Genomic DNA, 25,209 nt, shown 5'->3' with positions numbered 1-25,209 from the left:
GGCCAAGTAACGAATCCCCTTGGTAGTAATTTTCAGCTCCTCCTCGCTGAAGAGCACCCTTAAACTCTTATCTTTATAAAGTTTTTGATGAGCCCTTGGCATGCCAGAATTCATGTTCTTTGCCGGGTGGCCCCGATTCCCACTCTTTCCCTTATCACCTTCCCCCGTGGTGCTCTGGTGCCCTTCACCAAAGATCAGGCCCGCCCTTTTCAGTGTACCAGACCTACAAGTCCTGTGACTCCCTGCTGTGAGGAGCTGGGCATAGGCCTCCTGCTTTCTAGGTGTTTGGGCTACAGTAGGGCTGTGTTGCCTGGAACACTGCGTGCACATGAGCGCACGACTGCCTTGGACTAGGTTGTCAGGAGCCCAGATTCTAGCCTCAGCGGTCCCTCACTTGCCCAGGGATCCCAGGCCTGCCTGCCACCTAATCTCCCCGTGCTTCACCGTTCTTGTTAGTAAATAAAAGATAACGAGTTATGGAAGTAAAATGAGAGAATTATGAACTTGGAGGCAGCTTGAACAAAAGTGAAAAGCACCGTGGAAAATGCAAAGTATTTTTCTAGTGCCATTAGGTAGAAAACAGAGGCCATATGGTGGCCTGTTACATATCCTGTCATACCCTCATGGGGGCAGCCGGAGTTTGTCCTAAGTAGAAACTGTCAACAAAGCTGGTTGTGGCTGGGTGGCAGCTTCAGGCGGTGGTGTGACGGTGACAGGTCTTTGGCCAGGCCTGCACCATTGCTCCAGAGTTCCATTTCTCCTTCTGTAAATGGGGGTGGGGGTGGGTTGGAGCAGATGGTCTCTCCTGGCCCGAAGACATGACCAGGTTGTCAGTGACAGGCAGAGGTCATGTGACTTGACAGGCCGGGGTCGTGTTGTGACTTGTTGACCTGGGGAGGCGGGTTAAGTCCCAGCACACTACCCGGGAAGCCTTTGGGGGCGGGGCAGGGCAAGTCGCGACTTTCATCTTTTGGGGCCGGTTCCTCCCGGACCTGGCATTCCTGGCTACCCCAACAGATTGTGGCTTCGGAAGGGGCCCCTCCCGGGGGAGGGCTGGGATTGGCCACCAGTGGCCTGGGAAGAGGCTCGGATCCTTCCGCTGAGGCAGGGGGGGCGCGGGGGGGTGGGGCCCGCGTGGGGTGTTTGTTCTCTTGGGGATTAATGGGGGGTTGTGGGGGAGGGGTAGGCGCGCTCCCGCATGCGCACTGCGGCCCCTCCAGTTGGCTCGTCCTTGTCCGTTGGGCGGGGGCCCGGCCCCGCCCCTCTCCCGTCCGGGCAGCGGCGGCGGCAGCGGCGGCGGTGGCGGCGGCAGCGACGGCGGCGGCGGTAGCAGCCTGCGCGGTGCCTTCTGGGAACGGAATCCCCAGGGCTGCCCCTGGCCCCCATGGCGCATGCGCGGGAGGCCGCTCGGTGATCCGCGGCGGCGGCAGCGGCGCTTCCTGCTAGGACCGGCCGGGGCCGTACCGGAGGCTCGGGCTCCACCGACCCTCCTCCCACTCCCTCCCACTCACCCTCTGGGCCGCGACTGCGCAGGGCGGGGCCGGCCGAACCATGGGCCGCGGTGAGTGCAGGGCCCGGCCCCCCCACCCCGCCCCTCCCCCTCCCCCTCCCCCTCCCTTCCCCTCCCCTCCCCTCCTCTCCCCTCCCCTCCCGTCCCTACCCTCTGCCCCCTCCGCGTCCTCTCGGCCCCTTTCCCTGGCCCCATCCCCATTCCCCCGCCCTCACCTGCCCCCACCGTTTTTCCCTCTCACTGCTTGACTTTTGCCTTCTTCACCTCCTTCCCCTCAGTGCTTCGCCCACCCTCCGCCCGCCCTCTCCCCAAGTTCCTTCCTACTTCGTGCGCCTTCCCCTCCTCCCCAAGCCGAGGGAAGCAGGCTGGGTGACAGGCGCCTTGTTATGAGAGGGAAAGTTTAGAAGCCGCCAGTGTGGGGTGGGAGCGATGGTAAGGTTGGAGAGGATACTTGCAGGTTTGGGGGGCGTCCCCATGTACATCAGAGGAGAATTCTTCTTGGAGGTAGTTTGAAGCCAGTGGGACAGGAGGTGCTGAATCCCCTTGCCTTAGGCTTGGGGGAAAATTGGGAGTTTCTGAGAATCGTGGGAGAAGACCCAAATGAACTAGATCAGTGATTGTCTAGTGGAGCCAGGCATGGGGGGAGTTATGCTGGTACCACCCCAGCGGGCAGTTGGGCAATTGCCTGGTGACCTGTGGGGCAATCTACTTTTTATATGATCTTCCTGAGGGGGAGGGAACAGCAGGGGCCAGACTCTCTGGGAAACTTCCTAGTGGCCTGGTATTATAGGAATTAGCCCACACTCTTGGCTGAAGGTTTCTCTCCTTGGTGGGACAAAGGGGCCTTACCCTTTATATGCCTAGGGATTGGGCTGTGATTCCTTGGTCCCTGGAAGCTGAGGCTTTGACCCTCTGGTCCCTAGGGACTGGACATGGAAAGGATGGTTGTGGACTCAGCCAGCAGATCCCTGAGATCTTTATGGGTACTTACCTCATATTATTAAGGATCTTTCCCTTGAGAGTTTCCTGGGCTGTGGTACTTCCCTAGCTTGGGCAGATTCCTGACGGTCCCTCCTCTCTCCTGTGTTGCAGGTGTGGGCTAAGCCGGCGGCCCCGGCTTTAGACTGGACCCCACAATGTTTGCAGAGATGTTCAGGTAGCCATGGTGGGATGGCAGAGGGTTCCCCCTCATTCTCTCTCCCAGCTCTCCGAGGGTTTCCCCTTGCCTCCGAGTCCTCTTGAGTCTCCCCACACCTTTGCTTTTCTTAAGTACTCCCTCAGGTACCCAGCCCAGTTTAATCCTCCTAACGCCACGTGGATGTCTGTGTTATCAGGCACGTGGGAGCTGATTACACACAATGAATGGGGGCAATGAGAGCAGTGGAGCAGACAGAGCTGGGGGCCCTGTGGCCACATCTGTCCCCATCGGCTGGCAGCGCTGTGTTCGAGAGGGTGCTGTGCTCTATATCAGGTATGACTCCCCAGAATTCCCCAGCTTCTATCCCCAGGCCCTTCAATTGCCTGAGTTTTCTCCCATTCCCTCCTCTCAAAGCCCAGATTGCTGGTGCCCTGTTGCTCTCCTCTGTTCCTCCTCCTTCCTCAGCCTTTTTGCACTCTTTTTGTCTCTGGCCCTTTGCATTTCTTCTCTCTGTTTCTTCCTTACTCTGCTCTTCCTAGGAAGGTCTTTGACTCATGAACTGTTCTTTAAGAGTTTCTCCCAATTCAGTGTCAACTAATCCCATACTCTCTGACCCTGTCCTCTCCCAGCCCAAGTGGCACAGAGCTGTCTTCCTTGGAGCAAACCCGGAGCTACCTCCTCAGCGATGGGACCTGCAAGTGCGGTCTGGAGTGTCCACTCAATGTCCCCAAGGTCAGAGTGGTGAGGGGAGCCAGCGAGTATAGGGATAAGCCGAGAGACTTAATGCAAATCACTGACTGTGGTAGCGCTTCTCACAGATTCTGTTCCCTCAGGGTCCCTGTCCATGCTTCCACCTTGCAGGTTTTCAACTTTGACCCTTTGGCCCCGGTGACCCCGGGTGGGGCTGGGGTGGGGCCAGCATCAGAGGAGGACATGACCAAGCTGTGCAACCACCGGCGGAAAGCCGTTGCCATGGCAACTCTGTACCGCAGCATGGAGACCACCTGCTCACACTCTTCTCCTGGTGAATCTTTTCCACTTTACAGAGACTGAGGAAAACTTAAGGGCCTGGAAGAGGGATGGTGGGAGGAGCTTTGTGAGAGGGAAGCAAGGAGAAGGGTGGAGTGGGGAGCTGCTTGGTGAGAGGAGGGTACAGGGAAGCTGGGGATTTATGGGAGAAGGGATGGAGAAGACAAAAGAAAGTTCTTGGAAGGGGAGCCACAAGTTGATCCTTTGTTTCTCATTTATTGCAGGAGAGGGAGCGAGCCCCCAAATGTTCCACACTGTGTCCCCAGGGCCTCCCTCTGCCCGCCCTCCCTGTCGAGTTCCTCCTACAACTCCGCTTAATGGGGCTTCTGGCTCCCTTCCCCCAGAACCACCTTCAGTTCCACAGGCTTTCCCCCCTCTAGCAGGCCCTGGGGGGCTCTTCCCACAGCCAAGGCTTCCCGACCCAGTCCCCTCTGGAGGCAGCAGCAGCCCTTGTTTCCTGCCAAGGGGCAATGCCCCCTCTCCAGCTCCACCTCCTCCACCTGCTATCAGCCTCAATGCCCCCTCGTATAGCTGGGGAGCTGCTCTCCGATCCAGCCTGGTGCCCCCTGACTTGGGCTCTCCTCCAGCCCCCCATGCCTCCTCCTCACCACCTTCTGACCCTCCTCTCTTCCACTGTAGTGATGCCTTAACTCCCCCTCCCCTGCCCCCAAGCAATAATCTCCCTGGTCCCCCTGGCCCCCCTGGTCCTGCCACTCAGCCACCAGTGTCTTCAGCCACTATGCACCTGCCCCTGGTCCTGGGGCCCCTAGGAGGGGCCCCCACGGTGGAGGGGCCCGGGGCACCCCCCTTCCTTGCTAGCAGCCTACTCTCTGCAGCGGCCAAGGCACAGCATCCCCCTCTCCCCCCTCCCAGCACTTTACAGGGCCGAAGGCCCCGTGCCCAGGCACCCTCAGCTTCCCACTCCTCATCATCACCCCGCCCCTCTCAGCGTCGTCCCCGCCGCCCCCCAACTGTACTGCGATTGCTAGAAGGGGGAGGTCCTCAAGCCCCTAGACGGAGCCGCCCTCGGGCCCCCGCTCCCGCCCCACAGCCTTTTCCTCTCCCTGAGCCCTCCCAACCGATTCTCCCTTCTGTGCTGTCCCTGCTGGGACTCCCCACCCCTGGCCCTCCCCACTCTGATGGAAGCTTTAACCTTTTGGGGTCAGACGCACACCTTCCTCCTCCCCCAACCCTCTCCTCAGGGAGCCCTCCCCAGCCCAGGCACCCCATCCCGCCCTCCCTGCCTGGGACCACCAGTGGCAGCCTCAGCAGTGTGCCAGGTATGAGTGTGATGGAGCCCTTCCTCCCTTCGGGTGGAGAGAGACAGCCAAGGCATTTACGGAGAATTGAGAGAGCTCTGTGGTGGTTTTCTGGGTTGGGGGCAGGGAGGTTGGATTCTTTGGACGCTGGGAGGAAGGACCTCCCTTGAGCTGAACCTCTCTTTTTCTTTGCAGGTGCCCCTGCCCCACCAGCTGCCTCCAAAGCCCCCCTAGTCCCTAGCCCTGTGCTTCAAAGCCCATCCGAAGCGCTCGGGATGGGGTCGGGCCCAGCCTGCCCTCTGCCTCCCCTGGCTGGTGGGGAGGCTTTCCCGTTCCCCAGCCCCGAGCAGGGCCTGGCACTGAGTGGAGCCGGCTTCCCGGGGATGCTAGGGACCTTGCCTCTCCCTCTGAGTCTGGGGCAACCTCCGCCTTCTCCATTGCTCAGCCACAGTTTATTTGGCGTGCTGGCTGGGGGAGGGGGACAACCTCCCCCGGAACCCCTGCTACCCCCACCAGGGGGACCTGGCCCTCCCCTAGCCCCAGGCGAGCCCGAAGGGCCTTCGCTTTTGGTGGCTTCCCTGCTTCCACCACCCCCCTCAGACCTTCTTCCACCCCCTTCCGCACCCCCTAGCAACCTCCTTGCCTCCTTCCTGCCCCTGTTGGCCCTGGGCCCCACAGCTGGGGATGGAGAGGGATCTGCAGAGGGAGCCGGGGGTCCGAGTGGGGAGACATTTTCAGGTTTGGGAGACCTGCCCCCCTTGCTGTTCCCCCCACTTTCAGCCCCCCCCACCCTCATAGCTTTAAATTCTGCGCTGCTGGCTGCCAGCCTGGATCCCCCGTCAGGGGCGCCCCCCCAGGTGAGGATGAGGATGAGTGGGTGGGACAGAACCAGAGGCAGAATCAGAGATAGGAGCTGGGAATCAAAGGCTTTCAGTTTCATGTCTGAGCTCTTCCTCAGGGTCTTTGGGGAGGGCTTAATTCTTGGCTGGGGGTAGGATGGCTGCAACAGCTGGGTCTGTATTTAATAAACATGGCCTACTTCATGTGAGGCTTCAGTGGGATTGTACATATGAAAGTACTCTAAACTTATTGAATACTTTACACATGTAAATGTAATAACTATTCTTTCTCCTTAGCCCTGTGTCCTGAGTGCCCCCCAACCTGGACCACCTACCTCCAGTGTCACCACGGCAACTACTGACCCGGGGGCCTCCTCTCTGGGCAAGGCCCCCTCCAACTCAGGGAGACCCCCCCAACTCCTTAGCCCTCTGCTGAGTGCCAGCCTGCTGGGTGAGTCTGAGGGAAGACTCTGGTGTGGGAGAGAAGAAAGGAAGCAGAAAAATTGAGAGTAGAGGCTGGATGAATTAGGGAAGAAAGTCTCTGACCACCGGGTAAAGGCTAAAAGAATAATAGGGTCTGCTCAGCCTAGCTGGTTGGCCTAGGGAGACCCTTGACTTTACAATTCCTCAACAGGTGACCTGTCTTCGCTGACCAGCAGCCCTGGAACCCTCCCCAGTCTGCTGCAGCCTCCTGGCCCTCTTCTCTCTGGCCAGTTGGGGCTGCAGCTCCTCCCTGTGGGGGGAGCTCCTCCACCCCTCTCAGAGGCTTCTAGTCCCCTAGCCTGCCTGCTACAGAGTCTCCAGGTGAGGGTATGGGTGTGGGTGTGTTCGTTAGGGAGAGAAGTTTTTCCCAAACTGAAAGTATAGACATTTTGAGTTACAGTGGCAGAGGGACTGCATTTGAGACTGACTGAGATTTTGTTTTGTCTGCAGATCCCTCCAGAGCAGCCAGAAGCCCCCTGTCTGCCCCCTGAGAGCCCCACCTCAGCCCTTGAACCGGAGCCTGCCCGGCCTCCCCTCAGTGCCTTAGCCCCACCCCACGGTTCTCCCGACCCCCCAGTCCCTGAGCTGCTCACTGGGAGGGGGTCAGGGAAACGGGGCCGGAGGGGAGGAGGGGGACTTAGGGGCATTAATGGTGAGGCCAGGCCAGGCCGGGGCCGAAAGCCTGGCAGCCGGCGGGAGCCTGGCCGACTGGCCCTCAAGTGGGGGGCACGTGGTGGCTTCAATGGACAAATGGAACGGTCCCCAAGAAGGACCCACCACTGGCAGCATAATGGGGAGCTGGCTGAAGGGGGTGCTGAGCCCAAGGATCCATCCCCTTCTGGGCCCCATTCTGAGGACCTTAAGGTGAATGCAGAGTGATGGTGGTCTGGGCACAAAGACTGAGGAAAGGTTGAGGCCAAGGCGCCTTCTCCTAACTTTTCCTACACACACAGTCTGTCTTTTCTCAGGTGCCCCCAGGGGTAGTCAGAAAGTCTCGTCGTGGCCGGAGGAGAAAATACAAGTGAGTATTGGGCCCACCACAATACTGGCCTTTCCCCACATCTTTTTGGGTTTATAGAAATAGCTCAAGAGTGACTTGGCTTTCAGAAAGGCAGATACTTGCTTGAATATGAATAAGGATATTACGCCTTTACTATCCAAACGTAGAAAGTTTCCCACCCAAACTCTGAAATTCACCTGGTGCTTGGGGAGGTGTTCCTGATCATCTGTGCCCCTTATTGCAGCCCTACCCGGAACAGCAACAGCTCCCGCCAAGACGTTACCTTGGACCCCAGCCCCACAACCCGCGTAAGTGTGCGTCCCTGTGTGGGTGGGTGCAGGTGCGAGTGCGTGTACGGGGTGAGGCAGGAGGAGAAGGTCAGTGGGAGTGGGGAGAAAATAAAGGACTTCCTGATACCTAGCTGTTTGATCACTTCTTTCAACTTCCCCTCTTGTATAGGCGGCTGTCCCTCTGCCTCCCCGGGCCCGCCCTGGCCGTCCTGCCAAAAACAAGAGGAGGAAACTGGCCCCATAGCAGCCATACCTGGAGCTGGATCTGACCCTGACTGGGGAGAGCTGAGTGCTGAGCCTTGGGAGCCCCTGCCAGCCACGTGCACCTGTGGACAGTGGGTGGGGGCACTACTCCCCACTCAGAGCACAAATGCAACCCCTTCCCCACAATCCCATCCTGAGCCATTGCAGGGGGTAGGGAGGTCACCCCCTCCCCCCCAAAGCCATGTCACTGAAAAGGCCTGGGGGGGTGGTATATGGCCCTCTCCCCACCAGGCTAAGGGGAACACCCCTTTCCCCAGGTCTTTTATTTGTTTAAGTTATTTTTGCACAAATGACTCTTTTATATTTAATTCGACTTCATTGCCTCCCTTCTCGAAGCCAGCAGGCTCAGTTTACAAACCTGTGAGCTACTGTTGGCTGCTGCCCTCCTTCCCAGTGAAAGGTACAAAGCAATAAGCATCATGCACCCTCCCCTAACCCCTACACACCCCTCTGCCTCTGGCTCAGGTTGCTCAAAGCACAGATCCCTTCTTACCCCGTCCCCAGGTTTGAAACACATAGCCTCATTTCAAGGTGTAGCCAGCTTCCCTCTACTTTCCTCTGGGATATAAAAAGGGGGTAAGGGGGCAAAGAGAGCCGTCTTGGTCTCTCCTCCCATACACACTACACTGCCCCTTCTCCCCCCGTCAAAACGCTCAGAGACGTTGTGACGATGCGACTGAGGATTATGCAACGTGGTCCAGCCGGAGCGGCCAGCATGACCAGCTGTCCAGGGGCTGCCTCCTGCCTTTTCTTTTGTAAAGACAAGACCTTTGGGAGTTTTAATTCTGTTTTGTACTTGCCCTTTGGGGCCTCCACTGCTTTTCTATGGGAGACACTCTTAATTTAACAGACGAGAATATTTTGAAACTCTGGCTCTGACTCTGTCCTCATTTTTTCCTTAGTTCTTTTGTAAGAACATGTTACAATTTAAATCCTTCTCTTGTAGTAGAGAGTGGCTTAGACTGTCTATTACACTGTGAATGTCTATCTCTCTAGTGCTGCCTCTTCCCCAGGAAACAGCAGAGGCCACACAGAGTACAACAGCATTTAATGGTCAGAAACAGTTGTACAGTATTACAATCAGTCACAGAAGCTGTGCTGGAGGACAGGATCCAATCCTTCCCCACACCAGGCAAAGCAGTATTGGACAGGAGCTGGCATGTGGCTGGGCCCACGTCCTCATCCCCGTGGCCTGAGGGGAGACCACCATCTAATATCCCCCAGGTTCCACTACTCTTCAGAGGAGGGGTATAAGCCCCACATGCAAGAAGAACCCCTTGCCCCCAGTGTCAGATGGGATGTGAGAGTTATGATTAAGGGGAAACCCTGTGTAAGGTATTAACAGAGTTCAAAGGGGTAGGGATTACCCCTGTTCTCCATCTCCCAAAGGTGCTCACTTTCCCAGTTTCTTCATCCGTTCATCAATGTTGGCAAAGTTCCGCTCAACTGTGGACAGGTTATCACACATCGTTGTCTGCACCTAGAAAAGTGACAGAGCTATTTTACTCTTTGTCAGGTTCGGGTGCTTACCTGAATGAGGACCTGGAGAAATTCTCTTACAGAAGGCAAAAAAGATATGGAGGGGGATTCCCTGGTGGTCCAGTGGTTAGGACTCAGCACTTTCACTGCCAGGGCCCCGGTTTGATCCCTGGTTGGGGAACTAAGATCCCACAAGCCACACGGCATGGCCAAATTAAAAAAAAAGAAAAAAGAAACGGAAACAAGTTGATGGGCCCCAGAGCGGGAAGGTCATTGCACCAGTTTCCAGGCTGCCCTGGAATACCGTGGACCTAGCACAGGGTCTGCCAAGCAGGCAGGCTTCTTAAGAATTCCCATCCTAACTTGAACCAGAACAGCTCTTTTATCTGTTTTATGTAATGTGGAACAAGTAAGATTTTGTTGACATGAGGGTTTCACAGGTCCAGTTTTAGAAAACTGCTCTGGAGGAAGAACATATACCAAGCACTTTAATTTATCTTGATGGTCCTATGATACAAGACAACTTTAGTGCTTCTCCCAGCTCTGAGAACAGTGCCCCCAACAGAAACCGAGGACTCGCTATGTGCTGGGCACTGCTAAGAGAATGAAGAAAGAGGCGAGGCTCACTGCCCAGCATCAGGAAGGAAGTGGCAGAATCAGGTGGGAGCCCAGCTCCTGATTTCAAAGCCCACGTTCCATCCGATGTGCTGTGCTCAGAAGCATCTGGTTTGAGGACCCAGGGAGGGTAAAACTAAGCTGTGACTACAGAGTGAAGGGGTAGGTTTTATAGGAAAAACTGAGGTTTACTGAACTCTTAACAATTCACTCATATTATTTCACCTAATCCATAAAACTCTGAGGTAGGTATAATTTTCCAGACGGTAAGATGGAGGTTCATAGATTAAATAAGTTGTCAAACGTCCCACAACCATTGAGAAACAGTATGGAGACTCAAACCAAGCCCCTGCCATACCACCATGCCACCAAATGGGCTAAGGCAGAACCCTATGGAGATGAAGCTGGAGAACCTAGCCTGTGTGTGCTGGGGAAGGGAAGTAGCCGACCAGTAAAGGGGCACACACCTGGGTCAAGAGAGTGGCGCTGTCCTTGAGGGAACAGGCGATCATCTGCTGTGTGGTATCCAAGTGTGTCATAAGCTGACCAAACTGCACGGCTATGAAAGAAGGTCAGAACGGTATGTGTGGCGTTAGAATCCAAGACCAGAGGGGAAGGGAACAAAAGCTGCCCACTTTCTAATTCCTCTTAGCACCCCTGGCAGCTGGCCTCCCACCTTGTTCGTGCAGCTGCCTGATGGTGACAAGTCTCTGCACCAGCTCAGGAAGGGTGGAGGCGAGGGGGCTCCAGCGCTGTATGGTTTCATACAGCTGGTGCACCTGGACGGACAAGACAGTGGCCAACCTTCAGCGAAGTACACACCATTCACTAGGGTGGGAAAGGTCAACTTGGTGGGGCAAGAGGGAAGCACTGCCTTTTCTCTGCTATTAAGAGCATATGAAGACAGGGACCTGAGGATTCAGTGCTCTCATGCTTTGCTCTTCACCACCAGAAGAGTACACAAGGGAGCAGGAAAGGGTATGAAGATGGAGGAAAGGGAACTTCCTGACCTTGCTCTGGGCATCTGCATCCCCTACAGAAGCTTTATGCTTGGCAATCTCGTTCACTTTTCCCAGGACACTCTGAAAGCACAGGTTTTAAGGTTGATAGGGCATCTAGGGCTTCCAGAGTCCCAAGCTACCTGTAATCCAATTTGCCCCCCACTTAATACCTGTAGCCGAGCCTCCACTTGGTCCAGAACTGCAAGGTCCAGGGTGCTCACCTTTGCTTGCAACAGCTCTACAGTCTCCTGGGGGCGGGAGTTAGGACAAGCTTCATGAAGGGGAAGAATCAGACTAGAAAAGGCCACCCCATATTCCACTGGAGGTAATTAATAAATAGCTACAGATCCAAAACCAACGTTCCAAGCAAACCCAATCCCGATATCCCCTCTGTAATCCAAACACTCCAGTTCCTTTTACACTCACCATAAGGCAGGCTCCCTGCAGACCTGCAGAAAGGGGATTCTGATGGGGAAAAGCAGGAAAGAAGTCAGTGGTTCTTATCTCTCCATGCGATTACCACCTTCTCCCATCCTTTCTGGTTCTAGCGGGCAACCCCTGGCTGATCCTGTAACTGGAGCCCTTTCCTGACTCCTCCCAGGATTCTGTGGAATGCTGTGGACCTCAGGGCTCAGGGCGCAGGATATGCGGGTTATATACTTAGACTAAGTATAGGAGAGCACCTGACCTGAGCATCCTGATCACAGCGTACAGCTGCTTCCAGCTCCGCCAGGCGCTTCTCGAGTTCTGCCACCTAGGGGGAGGAAGGAGGGGAGATTTGCCGTCCACCTCCCTGCTGCTGCAGTGGGAGGTTAGATCCTGCTCTTTGCTTGTCTGCTTACCACTCCCCTACCCTCTCCCCACCGCTCTGCCAAGGGACTTCTTTCCCTGGAACACATCCCTAGTCAAAGTCTTCACTGAAAGTAGATGGTGAGGCAAACACGGAGAATGAGACATCAAGAGGAATCAAGCATTCCCAGCACCCTCTCCCCAGATGTGATCCCTTGGAGGGAGGGAGGCAAGTCTCTAGAGCCACATCTCCCTGGCCCCTCAACCAACATTACATACATACATACATATATACATACATACACACATACATACATACATACTTTGGCAGCTTGAGAGAACTTGTCCTGCTCAGGCCGAGAATGTAGTTCGTAAGTGACAAGGCTGCTATCTGGGGGTGTCCCACTAGTGGTCTTTCCCCCTGAGCCAGTCCCTTTGCTGTTCTTTGTTGCTTCCAGCTGCAGCAGTAGGCGCCTAGGTCAGGAAACCAGAAACAATGTCATGACTTGAAGGATGTGGGTCAGCCCAGTCACTCTCGTTTCTGCCTCACAGTCAGCATTAAGGAACAGCTAGGCCGCTTCTCCCCTTCGTATCCCTGTCAGTACCTGGCTGAGTCCCTCTACACCCCAGTCACCAATGATTTCCCAGCGAAGTCTGGCACCCACTTAGCCAGAGCTCCATCGGGGTCAGTAAGGTTGATCGCGGCATCTGGTCCCAGCAGCTTCTCCAGATGGGAAGCAACCAGCTGCTGCTTCAGGGCTGCCAGCTGCTTGGCCAGCACCACGGGGGTCAGCTTCTCCTCAGTGGCTGACTCCTTCACTGTCGTCTGGTATGAAAACAAACAGACAGTGAGGGGTGGCAAGAGTGAGTCAAGGAAAAAAAATAGATCAAGACCCTTAAAAATAGCTGCGGCTGAGGACTTCCCTGGTGGCGCAGTGGTTAAGAATCCGCCTGCCAATGCAGGGGATCCAGGTTCGAGCCCTGGTCCAGGGAGATCCCACATGCCGCGGAGCAACTAAGCCCATGCACCACAACTACTGAGCCTGTGCTCTAGAGCCCACGAGCCACAACTACTGAAGCCTGGGCGCCTAGAGCCCGTGCTCCGCAACAAGAGAAGCCACCTCAATGAGAAGCCTGCGCACCGCAACGAAGAGTAGCCCCTGCTCACTGTAACTAGAGAAAGCCTGTGTGCAGCAACGAAGACCCAACGCAGCCAAAAATAAATAAATAAATATAAATTTATATTAAAAAAAAAATAGCTGTGGCTGAAACTCACTGGGATGGTCCTTACCCACCTATAGCACCGAATATAAATTCATGTGCATTTCTAAACTCTGAAAACCTCAACCCCCTTATGCAGGAGCTTAGGGAAGCTTTCTCCTCCTGCTGGGAGGTCTTCCTCTGCTACGTAAGTCATAGCAGAGAGGGGAGAAGAGAGTTTAGAGTTACCTTGATTTTCTCAACTTCAGTCGTCAGCTCTTGGACCTCATGCAGCAGTCTCTGGTACTTTTGCTGGGGTGTCTCCTTCACTCCCAGACCCTCTCCAAGCTAGAGAGCAAGCACAGATGGTGATGTTACACCTCCCAGTAAAGGGAACCTCAAGAATTTGTCCAAACCCCAGGCCTAGTTTGTAAGTGTATCATGCCCAACTCAGAATCCACACCATCCTAGTCCAGGAGGACTGGAGATGGCTGGAGGCCTGGAGACGCTCCAGAGCAAAGAGCAGGGGGACAAAGCATCCTTAACTGCATCCTGCTGGCCTCCTCAGGGCCCCCAACCACAGAGAAACTTGGAATCCCAACTACGTCCCTTGATCTCTCTCCTAAATGCCCGCTGGGTAGGACTGCTGCACCATTCCCATCAACACACACACAACAAACCATCTCGTATTCTCCAGATTCATATCCCGTTCTTTTGGTTTTTCCAATTCGATCTGAGAAATCTGCCAAGAAAAGAAGACGGAATTGAGGGCCTGATCAAGACACACGGCAGTCATGATCTCAGATGACTGTGAGGGCTTCCATAAGACAGCCCAAAGCAAAAGTCAGTAAGGCCTGAGGTCAGGCTTCCCCATCCAATTTCCAACCGGGTCTCACCAAGTCCCTTTGTTCCCACTCTCTTGTCTTTGAACTTGTCATAGGCAGCATTGGGGTTGACAATGATGTGCTCCACACTTGTACTCGTCAGCTCCTCCTGCAGGAACAGGTAGTTCAGACCAGGGGCAGACTCATTCCCACCCTCGAACTTCCCCGACCCCACAAAATCCCCAAACCACTGGGAGACTGGGCTGTACTTTCCCAAGGGGAAAGAAGGGCGGCTCCATTCCAAGCTACAGACCCAGGTTCAACCTAGGAAATGAAAGCTTCCTGGTAAATTTGGAGTCTCAGTTGTATAAATATTAACACCCTGATTCAACTGGGAACAGAGGCAGCATAACCTCCCCGCCCATTCTGTACATAAGCCTCCCTATCCCCTCCCCTTCCCCAATCCAACTGGGCCCTCCCAGTTATCTGGCACACACCATGCATTCAGGGCAAGAAATCAACTTGAATTCTTTTAACCTCCCCCTCCTAAAAGTAAATTTCCTTGCTGCTGAGGAAGTCTATTTTCAAGCTAACTTCCCATCCTTGCTGGAGGGAAAGAGGAGACAATCAAGCTACTAACTCTGAGAGTGAATATCAGGCCTTTCATAGCTGCTGAAGGGAAGATACCAGCTCTTAGATACAAAGGGAAGGCTGGCAGAAGGCCTGACCAGAAGCCTTGTTTCCAGGCTGCCGTGAAGTCAGGGAATTCAGGGGATACAGAGAAGAGGCAAATGCTTTTTAATTTTTTGGCCGCGCCGCGCGGCACATGGGATCTTAGTCCCCCAACCAGGGATCGAACCCATGTTCCCTGCATTGGAAGCGTGGAGTCTTAACCACTAGAGTGCAAGGGAAGTTCCTCGCTGTATTATTATTATTATTATTATTTGCGGTACGCGGGCCTCTCACTGTTGTGGCCTCTCCCATTGCGGAGCACAGGCTCCGGACGCGCAGGCTCAGCGGCCATGGCTCACAGGCCCAGCCGCTCCGCGGCATGTGGGATCTTCCCGGACCGGGGCACGAACCCGTGTCCCCTGCATCGGCAGGTGGACTCTCAACTACTGCGCCACCAGGGAAGCCCACTGTATTATTTTTTAAGGGACATCTTAGAAGCAACAAGCATAAGCTGTATCTGTTTGCCAAGAGTACCCACGGGCAAAGGCCACGTTTAAGTCCTGAAATGGAGATAGCCCCGGATCTTTTCAGGGAAGCTGCAGTACCTGCCTCTTCTCCCTGACCCTTCTGCTGTTTCTTAAGCACTGAAGCTCTTCCATAAAGAGGGGAGGTGGTAAAGAAAGTGAAAGAGATTTCACCCTAAAAATTGACGCAGAAAGGTTCCCTCCTTACTAGGTATCTATTAGCTGTTCAGATTCTAATAACTGCACCAAGACCATGCCCTCCAGACTGCATGTCTCTCCTTCAATTGTCAGCAGTCCAACAGGTCTCATTACATTACTGAAGGAAGTGGAAGGAGACCAGAAATCCTTTTCTGTTGGGGTGGACATCTCCACCTTCCACAGGAAGAAGGCAAAGAGAGTCTTCCCTCCTTTAGCCAGAGCAATGATTCTCAACCCTGGCTGCATGCACAACAGAATCACTTAGAAAAGGGGGGGGGGGGGCGGGGGAGAGGCCTGGGTTCACCTCTGTAGATTCTGATTTAATTGTTCTGGGGTAGGGCCAGGGTAGTGGGCCAGTTTAAAAGCTACCCAGGTCATTCTAATATGTATCCACGACTGAGAGTCTCTGTCTGTGTGTGTGTAGTAGGGGTTGATTGGTGGGGGAGCAGTTATGATGGAGAGACATGGAGAAAGAGCAGCAGACACAAGCTCCGTCCTTCATCTCTGCTCTATTACAGAAGGAACAAGTGTGAGTGGCAGCTTTATAAATAGGGAGGAGGGGGGTAAGGAGAAAATATCAACTTCGACCTTTACCTCTTCTTCAGGGAAGTGCTAGGCAGAGGGGCAAGAGCTAAAGATTAAGGGAAAATAAAAGGGTTCAATGTCCCATATGCAAGTGCCTAGGGGAAGAAACAACTGAGTCCCAAATTATTCTCTCCTTAATTTTCTCTGAAATGTTATGGCCAGAGCACACACTGGCCAAATAATTGTGTGGTCTCTGGCCTCTAAAAAGTGTTTGTCTGAGAAGGACTCATGTTCAGGAAGGAACATCACCCTCTCTCAAGTTCCCCCTCAAGAATATGCCTCTCCTCCTGTGAGTGCCCCGATCAAGGCCAATGAGGTAGAAAAAAAAACCTCTTTGGGAGGCAGAGTCTACAGACCAAGGAAAGAAATTAATCACAGCTACCATTTTATTAAGCCCTTATTATAAGCCAGGCACTATGCAGATGAGAACCTGCTTTCCTAAATAGGGAAGGTGTGGAACAAGAAAGGGTCAACAAACAGAGCATGAGTCTCAGAGGTTCTGGGATGGTAGCAGGGATGGTCAGTGCTTTCATCTCACTATTCCTGCTGCAGGAGCACATCCTGAGGCAGAAGGGCTGCCCGACGCTGGCATCCTCTTGGAGCCTCTCCGAGGGTGTGGCCCCGGAGACTCAGGTCGACAGCATACTTTAGCCCTCCGGTGGCACCTACTCCGCCAGTGACTCGGAGATCTGGGGGCATGGGCTGGAGGTAATGTCATTACAGTGATTCGTGAGATGGGAAAAGGTCAGCTGGGGCTGGGGCTGAATAGAGGGACAAAAGATTTAGTAGAGATAAAAGGACAGAGAAACAACTGCCCATCATAGCACACCCCGTTAAAAAGCACATGAAAGGTCAGGCTTCTTACCAGCTCCTTGTGGTTTCCCCAGAGGTGAGAAAATCAAAAGAGTTAAAAGGAAAGGGAGTGGGGACATGGGGGTGAGGGAGGGAAAAAAAAGACAAAATTGTTATTAGCAAATTGTCACATGCACTACATGATAGTCTTCAAACATACTGCACCACAGGGCCCAGGGGAGCCTAGCAAAATTTGGGGGCCAAGAAATTTCAGCTGGGGTCACCACATACCCCAAGAGAAAGAAGAGCTTGGGACCCTTTCCTCTCTGGTGGTGAGGATGTCATGAAGCTTTGCCATTAACAGCAGCAATTCAGGATCATCTGAGAACTAGTAGTTAGATGCTGCAAGCTGGTGGCATGGAAGAGGACAGTTGGGGGAGAGAAGGCTGAGATGGAGGGGAAGCTGGAGAAATGGCAGAATGTGAAGCAGAGGCTGGGAAGACATTCTGAGAACGTGTAGCTGATTGAAGGTCCATGATTCTCAAGGGGGAGTTCATGGCTCAAGTCTTCTTATCTCTCGGTTTCTCTAGTTTTGAAGAATTAGGCATTTGGATGGCAGAATCAGTCATAATGAGGGTGCTCATGTGGGTGGTTTGATATGACTTTATGTTAAGCAGAACAAAATATGTCAGGTACAGATGGTGAGTTTAAGGAAATCCGAGGTACCTAATTGAAGCCCCATCCTCATTCTCTGTTGCCAGAGGAGAGGCAGGGCAAATCCTGGTCCCTTGCGTAGTCTGGTATATTATTTGCATCCATCTTGAGTGGCTGGGAACTCACCCTACAGCTCTGAGGGATCCAGAGCAATTCTGCCATGATGTGCTAGCACAAAGAGTCCAAAAAACACCAAGATTCACAGCTACCAGACATGTGCAGAACATATTTCTTCAACCCTCTGTTCACAAGGTTCACAGGGGTTGGAGGGTACACAAGGGGGAAAGGTGAGAGTATCTCAAAGAGGCTGTATTTTAGTTCAGGCCACTAAAGTAGACAAGGCTCCACTTCCAGGCAAGACTGTGAAGAACTGCCAGGAGAGGAAATCCAGCTGTATGCACAGCCTGTCCAGGATCTCTACTGATGGGCAGACAGAAGTGTGGGAAGTCGAGGATGGTTATATGTATATGAAAACACACGATGGGACAAAAACAACTGCATCCTCTCCCAGAGATTTCAGCTAGATACATCTGAACTTCAACCTCGCCATTCCCGTCTCATGCCAGAGTCCAGCCCAGCCGAGACTCCTCTTTCAGCTCAGGGGAGAGGTGGATCCAGGTCCTGTAGTCTAGGCTGGGATGTCTCTGCAGAGTGGGTGTAAGCACTCACAGGTGCACACATGCAAACACACAAGGGGAGGCACACACACTATACCTTTCTCTTACTTGCCTCACCAAGCTAAAACCAGCTTGAGAAAAACTCAAGGAAAAAGAGAGGACAATGGGCCATAAGTTCAAGTCCAAATCATGAGGAACAAGCAGAATGGGGGAGGAAAGAAAATCAAAAAAAGGAAAAGTGGTATATTTGTTTGTAAATAGTATATACCACCTCCAGGTCTGACCTACGCGTGGGTTGGGAAATGAGATTTTAGGGATAATTTCTGTAACCTGGAGTAGTAATAGTCACCATGGGAACCTATTACACCAGCCAACTTGATTAGAAAATTCTAAGTGCCCTGATCCCAGGTACCAGTTTACCTGGTACAGGACTCTCAGTCCCTCTCACTAATAACCTCCCAGACGCCCCAGGGTTGTTTGGCTAAGTGGCTATGCCTCAGAGGGCAAGACCTGAGGTTCCAGATCAGACACGGGAAGAGGTCACTGCTGCTCTCTGAGCCTGTTAGGCTCTGTGCCAACACCGCAGCCAGGGGCACTTCGGAACCATGATGACAAGGAAGATGGATAGTGCTGTAGAATAAAACTGTCCAGGATGGACCAACACAGTGCTGACCATCCAACCATTTCTAAAGGAAGGGTACAGAAACAGAAAGACTCACGAAAGCACAAAGAACCCAAGCTAGTACCTTAAAAATGTATATAACACCCCTTTCCTATCCCATTTACTTTTCTCTAAAGGCTTAGCATAGGGGAATATTAAAATGAGGTTTTTACCAGGTATAATCCACATACAGTCAAGAAGTGAGGACTGTTGCTGTCCCCCTTGTTCTCCACCCTTGTCCAGAATGGCTAAAAGTCACTCCCTTTCTCTTAACTCAGTCTGTGGAGGAGAAAGGCAACCCCCTTCCAACTCCACCTCTTAAATGCCTTATGTCCAGAAGCATTCTTAGTCTCCATGCTTCTATCCCATCCTCCATTGGACAGTTGTATTCTGCACACCTCACAAGGGGAAGAGACAATGATCCATGAATCATAGCTGTGCTTCTAAACCTTGATTAAGGATCTTTAAACATGAGGCCAGCAGGCCCCTTAGTGACCCAGCTAGAGATGCATTAGAATTTAAAACAATTAGCTGCAACAATAGCACAGAGACAGAGCATTGCATGCGAGATGGCAAATGAAAAAAACATGCAGAGAAGAAGCATCGAATGGTCTTACTTGTGCAAACTAGTGTCCAGGCAAGGTGGTGAGGAGGGAGGATGGGGGAAGCATTAGGAAAAACTCAGATAAGTTCAAGTGCGCCAATAGTCAATGAACACAATCAAGCATACTCTGTGATATCCTAAACTGTAAGGAAAAGAATCTACTATTTCACATCTCAGGCTGGTGGAGTTTTCAGCATTATCTACCCTTTGGAGAACTGAAGTCTCTGCCACAGACCCACCAAACTAAGGCTAGATCACTTTTTCCCTTTCACATGCATCAGGGATAGTTACAGCATAAAGGGAGGAACTAAATCCTATTTCTAGTGAGTTTTCTAAATTTACTCCCCTTGTTCCGGCAGTTCAAAAGCCATGAGCAGAATGCCACACAGACCCAAAGGTAGGCTGTGCGCCCGGGGGGGGAAGAAATTCCAATTGGGAATTTGCTTTCCTGACAAGACATTTTAAGAAAAGTTTCCAAAAAGCCCATCACCCCAATCAACCCAGGAGTGTCTGAAATGCAGAGGGGATCCTCCTAGATTGAGGAGTTAAGAGCTAGACTGTGCGGTTTTCTGGCCCATTCACTTTAGAATATTTTAGTTCCTGCTAAAATTGTTTTGAAGGGATAGCAGGAAAATCAGGATTATGTTTACCAAAAATAAAACCTTCTACTACTTTCCTCCCCCATCCTCCCCACCATGGGAATCGCAAACTTTAATGTTTAAGTTAAACTAGCAATTACAATCTTTAGGGGCTATTATAGGATATTATTTCCTTCAGCAGCCCAATTTCTTCCACAGTGGAGCAATGAGAAAGCAAGTGAAAAGACAGTGAAGGTCAACACCCCTTGACTATTTCTTCAAATAAAAATCTGGAGACCGCCCTGAAAGGTTCCATACGAAGCCGGTCATACTGGTTGTCTCCAGGGAATGGAACTAAGCAGTGGCAGGCAGCGGTGGGAAGAGACACTTTTTGTTCTACGTGCATATATTACCTACTTCAAAAACTAATAAAATTAAAGTTGAAAATAATCTGGAAACTAAGGCAGAACATGCTCTCGCCAGGAGTGAAGAAGGTGACTGAAATCTCATGGTTCAGCCACAATAGTGGTGATGTGCACTGTCACCTGTACTAGGTCTTGGGAAGGTAAGTGAGAAGGGGACAGGCTGCTAGTGAGAATCCAGGCCTCACAGAAATGAGGTTTCTGGATTGTCTAAGTACAACCCACTGCTCCTCAAGTTGCACATATACGTCAGTATTAAGAGCAGTGGCAGAACCATTACTCAGCTGACTTCTCGAAAGCTGCCCTCCTAAGGCCCACAGGGACATGCAGGGGCCAGAGACATTAGCTGACATCAGGAAACATCTCAGGCCTCTCCCACTCCCGCCAGGGCTCTTGAAGTAGCTGAAGGTCTCCCCACCCCATTTACTCCTCCCTAGTGATGGAGAGTCATTTAGCTGAGCCTTAGGTGATGTAGGCAACTTAGCTCCTCTTGTATTTACCATCCAGTTCCTATATACTTCTATACTGGCATTCTGGGCTACATCCTGCAGGAAATGAACACTTACGGTATGCTCTCCCCATCAGCCACCCCACTAGATGCTACTAAAATAGGCTGCTCAGGCTCAGCAGGGAGGAACAGCCAATCAGGGATGCACATTCAGTTCTTCCATGCGTGGGATGAGGGTCATGTTCTTTTCATTAAGAGATAGCCCATAACTTCAAAAGGAGAATTACAATGTATTTTTTCGTTTGGAAAGGGGACTGCTATATTACCTGTCTGTATCACAGCCAGCGACAAAGGGACAAAGTTCCACTCGTTATCTCACCATGAAGGCTTGATATTTTATAGGCAGAGGCCTAGGCCAGAGTTGAACAGTCTCTGAACTATGGTAGTAGAATGGAGTCCTCGGTATACATACTCCTGCCCTTTGAGGTCAGAGACTGCTCCCTAATAAGATACCTCTTAGAGTGACAGGTCTACACCTAGGTCCTGAGCAATGACAACATCTGCATTATCTCCAGATACTCAAGTTTGGGGGACAGACTGACATGCCAGCAAGTACAGAAGCAACAAGGAACACACCACTCTGAGAGGGGACAGGGAAGGTGTTCCCCACAAAGTAGGAACCACTTCCACATGGGGGAAATCAAATAAGGAATAAGTGAGTACGCCAAGCCATACATTATAAGCCAGCCACCAGCATTCTCCAGAACTAACCAGCCCCACAGACATAACCACAGGACTTACAGACACACATACTGAGCCTGTTCCCACTGACTCTTGGTCACAACTCTATTGAGATCTCACACCATCAGTGTGACCCTAGCCCAGCTCTCCTTGGAAATTACAGAACCTAAAACACATCCTATAAGACATGTTAACAGATCTTTGCTCCTCTTGGCACTTACATATAGAATTTTTACTATGTTGATTTCACTCACTCAATTTTTTCTTTCATGTTTCCTACACGTATCCTAACTCCCCCATTAGTCTGGGTGATTTTTGAGGGCAGGGACATTTCTTCCTCTGCATTGCACAAAAATCAACAGAGAATGAACACATTCAATAAATAATGCTAAGTGGTTTCCCTTATGGTTAAAATGTGTCCATAACTAATTCTTTCCCCTTGAGTTCTTCTTGAATCTGAAAGTGCTACCAGGGCCTCTCCTCTGCTGATATGAAAGATTTATGTGCTTCCTCAAATTTGTTTTGCTCTAACCAGGTTCCTTATCTTTCTAAAATCTCGAATTCATTTTCCTGCTCCTTGGCCAATGGATACTGTATATTCACATAAAAGAGTATTCCTCAATACTTCAAAGTCTAGCTCTTGTTAGGATAATAACAAACATGTACTGAGCAATATATTTTATGAAATAGAAGGCCTAGCTAGGTCTTAACCTCAAGCAGTTTGTAAGTGCTCAGGATTCATGAATCATTACCATGGACTAGTACCCAGAGCCCTAACTAAGTCACTAGCCCCCAACCTGTTTTAAGATATTTCAATTGTATTTAAAAGGCCCAAGTACCAGGCCTCTTAGCTGTAATTCCACTGACCTGACTCTCCTTCCTGGCATTGCTCATTTGCAAGCCCTGCGACATACATACCACCCAGGCTGGGTTGGCATACCCGCTTATTGCTGTGGGTGGCTCACCAGAAAAGGGAAAGGGCCTGCCTGGGGGAGAGAGATCAGAGTCCAGAGGAGTCCTGAGGCAGCACACAGTCTTACCGCATCAAACTCCGCTTGATCATCCTCAGGCAGGTCGCTGGTTTCATAAACATCTGGCTCGTTCCTGGCCTGCAGGTAGAAGCAGTGACCACCCAACCTCACTACCCAGCATCCACCAACACCCCTGACCCCACTCCATTTGAACAAGTTAACAGAGAAAGCAGGCTGTGACGCCACGATTCTGCCCCTTCTTTCACCTGCCCCGTGACCTGCCTGTCAGTTCCCATGTCTCAGAGGGGTGGGGATAACAGTGGGGACATCTGATGGTTAACGGTGAATGTTAAGTGATGACAAAGATGTCACCCTGAATCTGAAGGGGGGCGGGTCCTCGGCACTCATGTCAGGAGGAGAGAAGCTATCATTAGGCCCTGTACACACTACCCTGGCACAAGGGCTGAGTGTGACTCAGGACCTTAGTACCCAAGGTCCTATCCCAACCCCCACCCCGAGAATGCAGGCAGGGCAGCACAAAGGGAGGGTACATGCCGGCCTGTGCGGGGGTGGTTTGGGAAGGAGGTTCCCCAGAGGACATAGTTCTCCATCTGGCACAAGAGGGGTTCTGTCACGGTAACCTCTTCACTCTTGCCAGGGTGAAGGCCATCACCAAATGGTCTGGTATGTGTGTCTCGGGAGGGGGTGGGGGGCTCATGGGAAGATTTGGGGAGACACGGGTGGTGTTGACACGGATGGCAGAAGCACTCGAGCACAATGCTAAGTGCCTGGAAATGATTTCTGAGCCGAGAAACCGGCGACTGCCGGAAAGGGGCCTTGTAGGCCGTCCCACGGCCCAGCCCAGTCGGGTCGAAGGAGTCCGGAGGGTGCAGCGGCCGGTCGGGGAGCTAGCGGCGGGAGCCCTCGGGGCGGAGGAGGGGTTTCAGGCGGGAAGGGTCACGGGTTGCTGTCTGTTGGGGGTCCTTAGGAGGTCGGGGGCGCGGTCTTGGGGAGCCAGAGCCGGCCGTGTACTCACAATGCCGGGAAGGTCGGCGTATTTAGGGTCCGCCATGGCGGCGGCGAGGCGGGGTTGGGGGACCGGGGCCTCGGTGGAGCCGGGGCCGGTGTTCGGGTAGGGGAGAGGCTGGGTCCGGGTCCAGGATAAGGCGGCCGCAAAGGGAGCGGCGGAGGAGGCGGAGGAGTAGGAAGTCTCGCGACAGGAGTAGTACAGGGGAAGGGTGAAGCAAAAGTCGCGAGAACAACCCGCTACCACACCCCTGGAGTGACAGGGATTGGCGAGAACACGACCTGGGAATGACGTAGTGGCGGGGAAGCGTCGCCTAGGATTGTGGGATATGTAGTCTTGGACGATCCGGCTTGGGCGGGTGACTGACAATAACGCGCCTTGGGAGTTACCTCGTACGACTTATTTTCTTTCGTTTTTACGTCGAGTCTGTGAAAGAGCTTTTATAATTCCTGTTTCTCGAATAAATTTGGACTCCCAGAAATTAAATGACTAGGTAAAAATAACACAACTAGGCATGCTGTGGCACAGCCAGGGCTTCGAAACAATAACAACAAGTAAAATTTGGTAAAGATTTAGTCATGTTAGGAATGAGAAAGTTAAGTAAACTTCTCAGGTTAGGGCTGTCAGGTAAAATACAGAGCACCTAGTTAAATGTGAATTTCGGATAAACAACTAAGTCTTTTCAGTATAAGTACGTCCCATACGGTATGGGACATACTAACACACACAAATTATTAGCGTTTCATCTGAAATTCAAACTTAACTGGGCTTCCTGTTTTTGTTTTTCAAATCTGGCAATTCTACCTCAAATAGAATAGGCACTTGGCAGCACCATGTCTGTCTGAATACCTTCTGTGCTCTTAATCCCTTCACTAATGGTTTTCAGACTTTTGAATTTCACAGTTCAATACAATTAAAACAACAAAAAACATTTTTGAAGATAGGCATAGTATTGCTACCTTTTTATTTTGCCAAGTAAGTACATTAAAAAAAAAAAACCTACTCTCTACTATTACCATCATTACTTAGTAGAAAAGTATGGAAGGACATACAGTACTCTCAGAATAAAAGTCCTTTGAAACAACAAATTCAGCTTTATTAAAAAAACTTACCACATTCCACATTGTGTGGTGGCTTTTGGGGGGAGGGATGCATACACATGAACTTTTTTCTCTGGCCAGTGACCCTCTATGGACTAGCATTTTGAAACTCCTTCACTAAGGATGCCATCCTGGAACGCTTGGGCGCCTGAGGTTGGGCTATTTCCTGAGCTTGCAGGATGCTGCAACAATTAGAAATAGTGCCAGACCAAGGGACTGAAGAGATGCCTATATTTCTGAGTTTATAGGAACTCATTGTCATTCTATGTGTCCTCTCCTGGCTCCTCCCCAAGCCTCTTTCTCCATAGTCCTACTGCCTACCCATCCAGCTTCTTATGCTGAACCCTTTTCCTTCAGTTTCCTTAAGATTCAAGGTGAGTTAGGGGTATATGTCCAACTTGGAGACCCCTTCAGCTGCCTTCCGAGTGGTTAGGTCTTGTCTGGCCAGGCCATCTTTCTCTCCTCCTTGCCTCATAGTATAGTATCTAAGTGACCCTAGACACTTACCAGGCAACTGCTAGGCAGAACCTCCATCCCCTCCTCCCTTCTTCTCCCATCACCCTGCTCCTCCCCTTGGCCTAGAGCCTCAACTCCTGCAGTCTAACTCTGTTGGCCAGCAGAGGCCCTGTGACGTGGAGAAAAATCAATCTGGCCAGTTTCTAGGTGGTTCTGTCCAGGGGCTGCAGCAGGAGTCTGACCTGAGGGGAGGAAGGACACAGAATCTCTAGCCTTGGCTCTTTTTTTCCCAGGGAAGGGAGAGAAACAGAAGAAGGGCCTGAGAAAGGGGCTGGTGTGTTGGGACTCTGTCCAACAGTACTGAGACAGGAAACACTCA

General features: G+C 52.0%; 3 protein-coding genes across 14 annotated transcripts in view; 2 read left to right on the top strand and 1 right to left on the bottom strand.

The window, feature by feature from the left end:
• The first annotated feature begins 1,241 nt into the window (after window positions 1-1,241).
• MBD6 (methyl-CpG binding domain protein 6) lies at window positions 1,242-8,684 on the top strand. 7 transcript variants are annotated; one of them, XR_004351652.1, is made up of 15 exons: window positions 1,242-1,561; window positions 2,603-2,666; window positions 2,845-2,981; window positions 3,278-3,380; window positions 3,510-3,672; window positions 3,902-4,957; window positions 5,132-5,793; window positions 6,073-6,226; window positions 6,410-6,579; window positions 6,709-7,122; window positions 7,212-7,279; window positions 7,503-7,566; window positions 7,718-7,887; window positions 8,149-8,212; window positions 8,470-8,684. XR_004351652.1 is itself a non-coding variant. In XM_032644417.1 (13 exons), the coding sequence occupies exons 3-13, from the start codon at window positions 2,869-2,871 to the stop codon at window positions 7,790-7,792; spliced, it is 3,042 nt and encodes a 1,013-aa protein (XP_032500308.1). In that variant the 5' UTR covers window positions 1,242-1,561; window positions 2,603-2,666; window positions 2,845-2,868; the 3' UTR covers window positions 7,793-8,684. The 7 variants fall into 7 exon arrangements, 4 of the variants coding, with proteins under 4 accessions (XP_032500308.1, XP_032500312.1, XP_032500309.1 ...); XR_004351651.1 differs by having other exon boundaries at window positions 8,149-8,684; XR_004351650.1 differs by having other exon boundaries at window positions 7,718-8,212.
• A 159-nt stretch (window positions 8,685-8,843) lies between these two features.
• DCTN2 (dynactin subunit 2) lies at window positions 8,844-23,589 on the bottom strand. 5 transcript variants are annotated; one of them, XM_032644438.1, is made up of 15 exons: window positions 23,284-23,589; window positions 22,317-22,385; window positions 16,565-16,570; window positions 13,793-13,889; window positions 13,577-13,638; window positions 13,146-13,244; window positions 12,362-12,522; window positions 12,020-12,170; window positions 11,596-11,661; window positions 11,334-11,372; window positions 11,078-11,155; window positions 10,917-10,988; window positions 10,583-10,685; window positions 10,374-10,465; window positions 8,844-9,292 (listed from the first exon to the last, which is right to left on the bottom strand). In XM_032644438.1, the coding sequence occupies exons 1-15, from the start codon at window positions 23,317-23,319 to the stop codon at window positions 9,206-9,208; spliced, it is 1,218 nt and encodes a 405-aa protein (XP_032500329.1). In that variant the 5' UTR covers window positions 23,320-23,589; the 3' UTR covers window positions 8,844-9,205. The 5 variants fall into 5 exon arrangements, with proteins under 5 accessions (XP_032500329.1, XP_032500326.1, XP_032500328.1 ...); XM_032644435.1 differs by having other exon boundaries at window positions 13,568-13,638; window positions 23,284-23,473; XM_032644437.1 differs by lacking the exon at window positions 16,565-16,570 and having other exon boundaries at window positions 8,844-9,004; window positions 9,210-9,292; window positions 23,284-23,473.
• Window positions 22,805-25,209, top strand: part of KIF5A (kinesin family member 5A) — a 37,552-nt gene continuing 35,147 nt past the window's right edge. Inside the window, exon 1 of one of the 2 annotated variants that reach the window (XM_032644416.1) lies at window positions 22,805-22,931. The gene's annotated coding sequence lies outside the window, so the exon portion shown is untranslated. The remainder of the gene's footprint in view (window positions 22,932-25,209) is intronic. The other variant, XM_032644415.1, reaches the window with a different exon arrangement.

This window comes from Phocoena sinus, chromosome 10 (genome assembly GCF_008692025.1).
Source record: "Phocoena sinus isolate mPhoSin1 chromosome 10, mPhoSin1.pri, whole genome shotgun sequence".
Lineage (NCBI taxonomy): Eukaryota > Metazoa > Chordata > Mammalia > Artiodactyla > Phocoenidae > Phocoena > Phocoena sinus.
Note: the sequence above shows the minus strand (reverse complement) of the source record. Positions and strands in the feature narration are given on the sequence as shown.